Genomic DNA, 10,901 nt, shown 5'->3' with positions numbered 1-10,901 from the left:
TCCAGAAACCGGAACGAGATCCTCTGACATTGGTGGAAGAACTGCATAGGGACGTAGTTCCGTGTGGTTCGTCCGTTCGCATCCGATGGCAGCAAGTTGAAACCCCTCAGCGGCATGGGTCGGCCCAAAACCCAGTTCAAGAAAGGGACACGAAAACAGCTCGTTCCAGCACAATTCCCCTTCAATTGCCATCTCCATTCGCTCGCCCTGCTCCATGGCCATGGTCGGCTGCACGACGCCTGCAAGTCCGCTCTCAACCGGCCAGCGCCCATGTGTGGTTTGGCCGCTCTCGTACTGGTCGCCGCCTTCTACCTCGCTGCCGCTGCCCTAGCGCACCCGCTCGGATGCACGCCCAGCTTCATGGTCGTGGTCAGCTGCACCACGGCGTCGAGGTCGTCTCAACCATGCTCGAGGATGGCAAATGAAGGAGCGTGACAGTGTGTCAAACTGCATATACGTGTTGCTGCCGCCGTTGTGCATGCTTGAGCTGGACATAGTTAATTGAATTTGGAATAAGCATTAGAAGACTGCTGGACAGAATGTTGTTTGGGCTACAACTATTACTCGAAATTGTGCACAGATTAAGACGTGTTCTAAGCAAGGTTTAAAATAGCGTGCTAAATAAAATAGCGTCGGTCTCCTTCAAACGCTATGGACGCTATATCGTGCTAATTACGTGCTATATTTCAAATAGCGTTTTGAAAAAAATATTAAATATATTCTAAAAATAAATGATTTCGCTAAAAAGGTTGGACATTTAGTCCAAAAAATGACTGAATCATACATACATAGCCACATACAACAAATAGATCTCGAATTTTTCATAAGGATAACATCAGGCAACAACATAGTATAAATTATTTATTAAAAATCATCAACATTAGTGATATTAAGTTCTAATCTAGAAGAGGAACCAACATATTGCACTTCATCACCACGAAAAAGTGAAAGTAACTTTGCTTGAAAAAATAGCGCGCTAACGCTATGAAGTTTTAGCACGATATATCATGCTATTTCACAAATAGCGCCATAGCGAGCAAAATTACTAAAATTTAGCGTAGACCCTCCAAATATGCTATTGCGTGGTATTAGCGGAGAAATAGCGCGCTATTTTAAACCTTGGTTCTAAGTTTGATTCTCTATCTTTCATGTTGCTGACATTGATTGCATCTACCTAGGACAGATCTTTCTATTTCATTTACCAATCCATAGAGAGAAACAGAGATAGATATGCTACTGGGAACTTCCGGCTGGGATTGCTAAGATTAATGAGCAGAGGAGCGCATTGAAAAGAAGAGGAGTGCATCGGCTCCAGGTCCAGGAGATCTCCTCCTGGCGCCATTTTCTGAGATGCAGAGTGCAGCGTGCCTTTCCCGTCTAGATGGCGAGCAAACTGGGCCTTGGGCCTCGACTCCTGGAAGTTCCCGACCCGCCTTGCTGCATTTTCCATGGAATGGAACTGCTACCGTTGGATGCGAACAGACGGACCACACGGAAGGACGTCCCTCTGCAGTTCTTTCCCAAACGTCAGACGATCTCGTTCCCAGAAACCAGTCTTGTACCATGCATCTAGTGGTATGGTTCATTCTATGATGGATTGTAAGAATACCATCATATTCGGTTACATTGATAAGCGTGGTTTAGGTGAAATATATTTGCCCTGGGAATCCAATCGGCTTCCAGGTTTGTTAAGTTCAGTTCAAGTCCGAATCATTTCAGTAGCAGGCATGGTGATTTAAGCTTCAGTAGCAGCTCATCTCTGCCATCCAACTCTGAGACTGCAGTATCACCCTCCACCAGCTCAGTGTTGTAAGGCCATCTCTAACGGATCGACGGATAACCGACCACTTTTCGGTTTAGTTGGGTCCGAATCTGATGGCTCACGGACACCAAATTAGCCTCGGTCCGTTTGCGAAGCGGCCCCAACGGGATCAAAACCGCAAAAATAAAATAGAACGCCAGATACAATTAACAAAATTTACATATAATTGGGCCCGAAAGCCCAAGGTTTATCACCCTATGCCATGAAAACAAATAAGATAACTAATAATAAAATTACGGATCCCAACATATATCAGTGTATATCCTAAGTTACAATATTGATTTATTAGGGCATGTACAATGGTAGAGAAGGCATGTCTTCCCTTACCCCGCCACATCAGCTAGAAAAGGCATTACAAAGCATTATCTCTTACTGCCATCTCTATCAATTAATATTAATAATTAAATTTGGTAGAAATTTGTTGCTAAGGAAAGACATATGTGATACAATAGAGAAAATAGTCTTCCCTTATTTCGTAAGAGATGATCCCTTAGCTAAGGAAAGACACTCTTCTCTCTCTTTATTCTCTATCCTCCAACTAAGTAAAAATCTGATATGGCATCTCTAAGGGAAAGACTGACATCACCTCTTCACCTCCTCTATTGTACGTGGCCCTTATACATCACAACAGAAAAGAAAAAAATGTGTTGGTACGGAACCAGCTGCATACCTGGGGATGGTGTGGAAAAGGCAAGGTTGCCACTCTCAACACCCTACTCTGGCCGGGAAGGCACATCTCACCAAGATTTGTCTCCTCACCTGAATCCTTTGCGTCGTCGCAGCAGCAACTCCTACCCATAAACCCCATCAACAACTCTAAAACTACACAACTGATTACGCAGGCCAAAAATTATCGTTTATGCATATCTAAACTCTACAGGCTACTGTCATGAAAAAACTGGAAGAACTGCTTGTTATCAATACGGACAGGGTGTTGCAAAGAGATTCGGCATCGTTAGTGTGAGAATTGAAGAAATGGAAGGAAGTGCAATTCTCAGTCATGGTTTGTTGTGCAATGAAGTTTGCTAGTGGACTGCTAAGAACGCTATCTGCCACCAAGTGATAAAGGGAATGCAAGCTTCTCTCTAAATACTCTTAAAAACTAAGTGTAGAATCTTGCTTCCTGATTGGTGCTACATTATCGTTAACAATGGGTTCCATTCAGGAGGGAGGAAACAAGCAAATTCTCGTTAAGGTGGCCGACAAGTAACAACCAAGAAGGAAAATCGTAAGTTCCACAGCTAAATCCAGTGTCAAAAAGATAATCATTAAACATACCGGCAAAAGCATAAAGATGCAAGACTAGTTAAGTACTAGCATCTACACAAACATCAGACCGCACATATACTTGACACCACAAACAGTAATAGATAGAAAATTTTGGGTTCACTACAAATCTGAGTTGCAGAAACAGACACGAAGTCACAATTCCACTAGCAACAAGGAGTAAAAACTGAGATGCCAAATCAACATGGAGAAACACAGAGCTCCACAATATCCATGGCAACACAGTTGCAACTGACACTGACAACATATAGCAGTCTTAACAACTTCCAGCAAAGCTTTCAGACGATGGCGTTTGCGTTGCTGGCGATCCTGGGCCAAAGGTCAGCACACTCCTTCCCGACTGGTCCGGTGATAGCAGATCCTTTCATCTCACCCTTGGGATTGACGATCACTCCAGCATTATCTGCAAGCAGAAGCCTCTGATCAGTTAAACAAGCAATATATCATAGGTTTAACCAAAGAAACTGACATGAGAAAGAGTCTACGACATATAATCAGACAATGCAATTATGATTGTCTCATGGCAAGTCCCAAAGTTTCAATGCAACGACGCTGCTACCAAGGGCAATGGAATATGAGACCACCTTCAAATGGAGAAAAATCTCAAACATGAGAAGGATTACTATGTGATGTTCGATTAGGAATATGCAAACATAAAAGGATTGCTCCAGAAAAGACAGAAAGACAGAGATGCCCTTCCATCACACAAACTGGCTGAAAACAGAGTAATCTCTAGCATATGAAGGCAAAAACGATTCAGGCATAGAAACATATAATGCTAAAATAATGTTCGTCTCATGGCAAGTCCCAAAGTTTCAATGCAGGAACCTGCTACCAAGGGCAATGGAATATGAGAATGCCATATGATGGAAGAATTCCAAAGGAAAACCATCAACATCAACTGGCTTACTTTGTGACGTTTGCTTAGGAATATACAAACATTGAAAGTTTGCTCCACAAAAGGCTAGAGGACTCGGATGTCCTCCCATCACATAAAAAAATGATATAGAAGAAAACACAATTGTTTGATCGAACATGCAAAAATTAATATAGATAGAAATTAAGAGATATTTAATAAATCAGATGTCTGCCTCATGGCAAGTCCCAAAGTTTCACTGCAACAACGCTGCTACCAAGAGCGATGGAATATGAGGCTGCCTTCTAACGGAGTTATTCCTATGGGAAAAACTCAACATCAAAAGGCTCAATTTATGACGTTTGCTTAGGAATATACAAGCATGGAAAGCTTGCTCCAATAAAAGCTGAAGGACTCGGATGTCCTCCCGTCAAACAAAAAACAAAACATGCATGAAATTTTAGTTAATGATTGTTTCATGGCAAGTCCCAGTGTTTAACTGCAGCAACGCCGCTATCAAGGGTAATGGAATATGAAACCGCCTTCAGATGATGCAAATCCAAGAGAATCACAACAAAAAGAGGCTTATTCTGTGACGTTTGCCTAGGAATATACAAACATTAAACGTTTGCTCCTATCAGGCAGGAGGACTCGGATGTCCACCCGTCACACAAACTATGCATCAACAAACTAACACATGAAGCCAAGCAAAACAATCAACCGAAACATAATTCATAGCTACAGCAGGAATCAGGATGTGCAGCAAAATATGATAGTACCCAAGCAATTTCGAAACAAAATAGCTGCTGACAGGATACTGAGTAGTAACAGCGCATGCAATTTTCAACAGTCAATTAATTCTACAAGGCAAAACAGATAGATCGCAGATGCATAACTTGGGGAAACAAATGGGATCACGATTCTACAAATATGGCTAAACTATAGATGTAGACTTCAGTTAATACAGAAGTAAGAATCAAGACAACCATACAAAGGTACTGAGAGGTGGCAATAGGAGAGAGATCTGGGATTATTACCTTCAAAGTACATGAAGACGCCGTCCTTCCGGCGCCATGGCTTGCGCTGGCGGATGATGACGGCAGGCATCACCTTCTTACGCAGATCGGGCTTCCCCTTCTTGACGGTGGCCATGACCATGTCGCCGACGCAGGCGGACGGGAGACGGTTGAGGCGACCCTTGATGCCCTTGACGGAGATGATGTAGAGGTTCTTGGCGCCGGTGTTGTCGGCGCAGTTCACCGTCGCCGCCACCGGCAGACCCAGCGACATCCGGAACTTGTTCCCCGCGGAACCTCCCCTCCCTGGATCGGATCAAACAAAACACGGAGAACACCATTAGCGAGATAGACGAGATTGGGACGCGAGGGGAGAATCGATCGGAAATGGGGGCGGAAGGTTTACCTCGCTTCGACATGGCGGCGGCTGGTGGTGGACAGAGTGCTAGGGTTTCGCCTGGCTCGGTACTTATAGGAGGGAGGGCTAGGGTTTTGGCTGCGTTGAGGACGAGAATGCCCTCCGTAAGTTAGGTAACCGCGGCAGAACGGGGAAGGGGAGCATGGTCATTTTGCGGCCATGTTACGTACGGGACTTTAGCGACGGCGTGACTGGATTTGGATGGGCCGTGCTGAGAACTTCTGGCCCATATAATTCAGTAATCGGAGGTTGCACGGTACAGGCCGTGTAAAATGTGGTTTTGTGTATTGCAGATTGATCAGAAAAGGTTTAAAATGGGGAGTTTTTGAAGATTCTGGCTAGCAGAATTCAAAATTAGGAGAACGTGAATTATAAAGGTTGAATACTTCAACCATGATCTTAGTGTGACATGATGCTTCTTCGAGAAACCGGTCGATGTGGACGCGTAGACACCAAGATCCTCGGGAAAGACACAAGATCATGAGGCGGCTCAAAACCCATCTAGGGTTTCGTCCCTCTCGTCGGCGACGCTGCCGGTCCGCTCCGCCTCCGGTGGCCTTGAGGCCTTGGAGGTGTGGCGGACCGCAGCCTCTCGCCGGCGGGAAGGTTTCAGTTCTTCGTTTAGTTTGTTCTCGGTGTCTTCTTCGGGATGGTGAGGCGGCGGCTACTTTCTGAAGTCAGAATAAGTTCCTCCCCGTCCTATCCTTACTCCGGTGGTGCATCTAGCATCGGCGGAGGGCGTGTGGAGTTGTGTGTCCGGCGGATCTCCCGAGATCTGGTCGTCTCTCGTGTTCGATTGTGTGGTTTCGTGTCGCTCTCTTCCGATCTACGGTTGTCATCATTGGTGATGGTTGTCTGCTCCGGTGCGCTGGTCCTTTGGGGCCTTAGCACGACGACTTCCCGTCTGTCTACTACAACAAGCTCTACTACGACAAGCTTTGCCTCGACTCCGGTGATGGAGGGCGAGGACGGCGGCGCGCCTTCGGCTCGTGCTAGTGTATGTAGTCGTCGCTAGGTGGTCCAATGACCTTTTTGTAATTTTTATTACTTTTAGGAATCTTTGTACTACTGTTGATGATTATTAATAGATCGGTGGAATTTTCGCAAAAAAAAGAGAAACCAGTCGATGTGGTACTTGGGTGAGATGATGTGTGTGTGTGTGATGGTTGTGTGCTATATATATTGTCCATGGTACGTGCATCAAGGTGTGAGCCTGACATAGTGATATTATACATTGTATTGTGACATGACACATGTTGTGTCCAATTTATTCGAGAAATCAATCCATGTGGAACTTGGGTGAGATGTGTCACATGATAGTTGTGTACTGTATTGTCCACGGTATGGGCATCAAGGTTGAATATTCGAACTGTGATCTTAATTAGTGTGACATGATGCACACCATGTCCAATTGTCTCCGTAGTTTTCCAACTGTAACATGGTATTTTCTCGGGATTTTATAACATGGTATTTCACTATATGTATACTTCTTTTTTGCCTTGTCGCTAAACATGATTATGTATATTGCATGATTTCATGGATGAAATGATGATCTTTATATTATCCACAAAATGAGAATAATGTTCCAATCCATGCATGATTTGGTGCTATTTGGCGTGAAAATGTTTTAAAAAAATAACATGATAGATATATTAACATGAAAGATCGCAGTACAAGATTATAGAGCCTATTACATACCAAGAGCCAGCAGTGCTAATGTGCATAGAGAAAATTCTAGATGATCATGAAATGCATAGAAGATACCGAAGACTACAACTAGAGTCAAACAGCGGTCTTTTGTCCGATGACAACTCGGGCTCGAACTTGCTGCAATTGTAGTCTCCAAGGGCCTCCTTTGTGCTCCATACTAGTTGAGGCCCCGCGCGTGACTCTCCCAACGGTCTTTCTGACGTATGCACTCGAGGTTTGTAAGGATTGATCTGTAGATTTCGAATAACCTTCACTGAGCTCAAACTCAAAGTGTCCCCTATGTTAAAAGGATCAACAACGAAGGTGTTATCGCCCACCTCCGGTGACACGTACCCGAACAGCAAGGGGCGGTATCTTCAACAGTAAAGCCATCCATCTAACATGATCTAGAGCAACAAAAGCATGTAGAAGAAACCTGCTGTTTTGAAACCATTGTAATGCTTCCAAATGATGATCTAGTAAGCATATAGGCACAACCAAATTTTCTGCTGCCCTTAATGAAGGAGATATGCCCTAGAGGCAATAATAAAGTGGTTATTATTTATATCTTTATGTTTATGATAAATGTTTATATATCATGCTATAATTGTATTAACCGAAACATTAGTACATGTGTGATATGTAGACAAACAAAGAAGTCCCTAGTATGCCTCTTAACTAGCTTGTTGATTAATGGATGGATGTAGTTAATTATATATTTTATATTATAATAATGCGACATGAATCAAGGCAATGCATGCAGAAACCGACTAGTCTCGCGACAGATCAACACGTGGCCTGGAAAGATTTCCGTCGTAGTGGCTAATGCGAATGCTGTGGGGTTGTTATGTGTCCATGTGCTGGTCAGTAAGAATCGAAGGGATTACTCTTCCTCAAGGGAAGTTCACCCGCACCGATTCGGCATGGTTTCATGCCAAGCTATAATTGTTGGACCAAGCATGAAGAAAGAGGGATTATAATGGAAGAAGATGAAGAAGGGGATGATATCATCGATGACAGCTATCTTGATTATTTCGGTGATACTTTCATGGAGGATGCTGACGGTGGGGAAGGTGAAGGGGAAGGTGATCAAGAAGAGGCACGTGATGAGCTCCGCCGATGATCTTGGTCCGACCATTGCCGATGCACGGAGACGCTCGCGAAACCGAAAAGGAGAGGGAGAACTTGGATCGCATGTTAGAGGATCACAAAATGTCGCTGTACCTAGGATGCGATAATGGTCTGAAAAAGCTGGGATGCACACTGGATTTGCTGAGATGGAAGGCACAGGAAGGTGTAGCTGACTCGGGATTTGAAAACTTGCTGAAAATGTAGAAGAATATGTTTCCAAAGAATAACGAGTTGCCCTCCAGTACGTACGAAACAAAGAAGGTTGTCTCGCCCTCTAGGTTTGGAGGTTCCGAAGATACATGCATGCATCAACGATCGCATCCTCTACCGCGGTGAATACGAGAATTTGAATGAATGCCCGGTATGCACCGGCATTGCGTTATAAGATCCGAGGCGATGACCCCGGTGACGATGTTGAGGGCGAGAAACCCAGAAGAAGGTTCCCGCCAAGGTGATGTGGTATGCTCCTATAATACCACGGTTGAAACGTCTGTTCAGGAACAAAGAGCATGCCAAGTTGTTGCGATGGCACAAAGAGGACCGTAAGTCGGACGGGGAGTTGAGACACCCCGCAGATGGAACACAATGGAGAAAGATCGACAGAGAGTTTAAAGATTTTGCAAGTCGACGCAAGGAACATAAGATTTGGTCTAAGTACGTATGGCATGAATCCTTTTGGCGAGCAGAGCTCCGACCATAGCACTGGCCCGTGACTCTATGCATCTACAACCTTCCTCCTTGGTTGTGCATGAAGCGGAAGTTCATTATGATGCCAGTGCTCATCCAAGGTCCGAAGCAACCCAGCAACGACATCGATGTGTACCTAAGGCCATTAGTTGATGAACTTTTACAGTTGTGGGGCAGACCTGGGACTGGGGAGTGGGGATATTCAGCCACCGGGGACCAATCTATGTGGATACTATGTTTGTGAGATGATCCGGAGATACACCACTGAGCGGCAGCCGTCCGAGAACAACATCAAGAGGAATAACCTCCGGAAGACGCTTAGTCCGAAGCTCGCTTCCGACCACTTCAAGAGGAACTAGTCGGATGGTTCGCGAGGGAAGTCATCGATCCTAGAGGAGAACACTATGTAGAGGACGTAGAACTTCATATGCACTAAATTATGTATGGAAACTTGTTCAAAATTATATATGGTCATCCGATATTGAATATATATTGTATATTTCTCTTGAATTCTTTTTGGTTCTAATTTCAAATTTGTTTGAAATTGTACATTCATATGCATGTATATATGTAGTACCGTAGAATATGTGAAACTCCTTCAAAATTAAAATAAAACACAAAATAAATAAAACAATACAAATTAAAAAGAAACCAGGTTTAGGGGGGGCTAAAACCCTAAACCTGCGGCGGCCTTTAGTCGCGGTTGGCCAGGAGAACCGCGACTAAAGGTCCTCCGCCCCGACGGACTGCTGGCGGCCACGTGGACGTGCCTTTAGTCGCGGTTCGTAAGGAACCGCGACTAAAGGGGGGGCCTTTAGTCGCGCTTAATTGGTCGCGGTTGCGCAACCGCGACCAATGGCAGTTGCGAACCGCGACCGAAGCCGTTTTTTCTACCAGTGTTGGCAGCAATTTGGAGAGTCTAGAGCTTGATCTTGCCCCTGCCCATTTGCGAAGGAAATAAGAGCCAGTGTAATGTGCGTGAGTTTTGGTACTGTTCTATGTTGATCAACTACTATAGCGTGGTTTCATTTTTTTTCTGGTGTTAGCGAGTGTTTATTCCTACCAATTAATAATAAGTACAAAAGTATTTTCGTAATACATGTATTGTGAAAAGGTCAAAAAATAGAGCTCAAATACTGCCATTTTTTTAACTAAATAATGTCGTGATTTGGTTGACAACATCGACCAATCTGTTCGGTCATGACCAAACCAATACCCAAATTGGGTACCCATTTATCGGTTAGTAAAACTAATAGGTTTATTTTGGTCTTCATTTTTAGATGAATGTATGAATTTTTGATTATGCACTAACCCTCTAATGAGTTTGCTTTAAGTTTGGTGTGGAGGAAGTTTTCAAGGGTCAAGAGAAGAGGATGATACAATATGATCAAGAAGAGTGAAAGGTCTAAGCTTGGGGATGGCCCGGTGGTTCATCCCTGCATATTTTAAGAAGACTCAAGCATCTAAGCTTGGAGATGCCTAAGGCATCCCCTTCTACATCGACAACTTATCAGGTCACTTCTAGTGAAACTATATTTTTATTCCATCACATCTTATGTTCTTTACTTGGAGCGTATGTTTGCTTTTATTTTTGTTTTGGTTTGAATAAAGTTGGATCCCACCATCCTTGTATTGGAGATATTACGCTCTGATTTTTCATTTGAACACTTGTGTTCTTAGTTGTGCTTTAATGTTCATGGCGAAGGCTGAAAATTGCTTCGTTGATTGCTATTTGGTTGGAATCAGAAAATGCTTCATATGGTTTGGAATAACTTGAAACTTGGCAATTGTTTTGAGCTCTCATTAGATCATGTTTAAGCTCTTGCATCATGTAGTTTAATCTATTAGTGGAGAACTACCATAGAGCTTGTTGAAATTTGGTTTGCATGATTGGTCTCTCTAAGGTCTAGATATTTTCTGGTGAAGTGTTTGAACAACAAGGAAGACAAGTGTAGAGTCTTATAATGCTTGCAATATGTTATTGTGTAAGTTTTG

General features: G+C 43.7%; 1 protein-coding gene across 1 annotated transcript; it reads right to left on the bottom strand.

The window, feature by feature from the left end:
* Positions 1-3,170: 3,170 nt before the first annotated feature.
* On the bottom strand, positions 3,171-5,463 carry LOC124701406 (60S ribosomal protein L23-like). Its single transcript, XM_047233453.1, has 3 exons — positions 5,388-5,463; positions 5,003-5,287; positions 3,171-3,512 (listed from the first exon to the last, which is right to left on the bottom strand). Exons 1-3 carry the CDS (start codon positions 5,398-5,400, stop codon positions 3,388-3,390), a joined length of 423 nt encoding a protein of 140 aa, XP_047089409.1. The 5' UTR covers positions 5,401-5,463; the 3' UTR covers positions 3,171-3,387.
* Between the last annotated feature and the right edge of the window lie 5,438 nt (positions 5,464-10,901).

The sequence above is a fragment of the Lolium rigidum genome, chromosome 3 (assembly GCF_022539505.1).
Source record: "Lolium rigidum isolate FL_2022 chromosome 3, APGP_CSIRO_Lrig_0.1, whole genome shotgun sequence".
NCBI classification, from domain to species: Eukaryota; Viridiplantae; Streptophyta; class Magnoliopsida; order Poales; family Poaceae; genus Lolium; species Lolium rigidum.
The sequence above is the reverse complement of the archived record's forward strand: the minus strand, read 5'-3'. Positions and strand labels throughout refer to the sequence as shown.

Bases quoted from the DNA above. Each gene is read 5' to 3' on its own strand.
- LOC124701406 (XM_047233453.1), bottom strand. The intron at 3,513-5,002 runs GTAATAATCCCA...TTCTGCTTGCAG, and splicing joins CGTCTTCATGTACTTTGAAG to ATAATGCTGGAGTGATCGTC.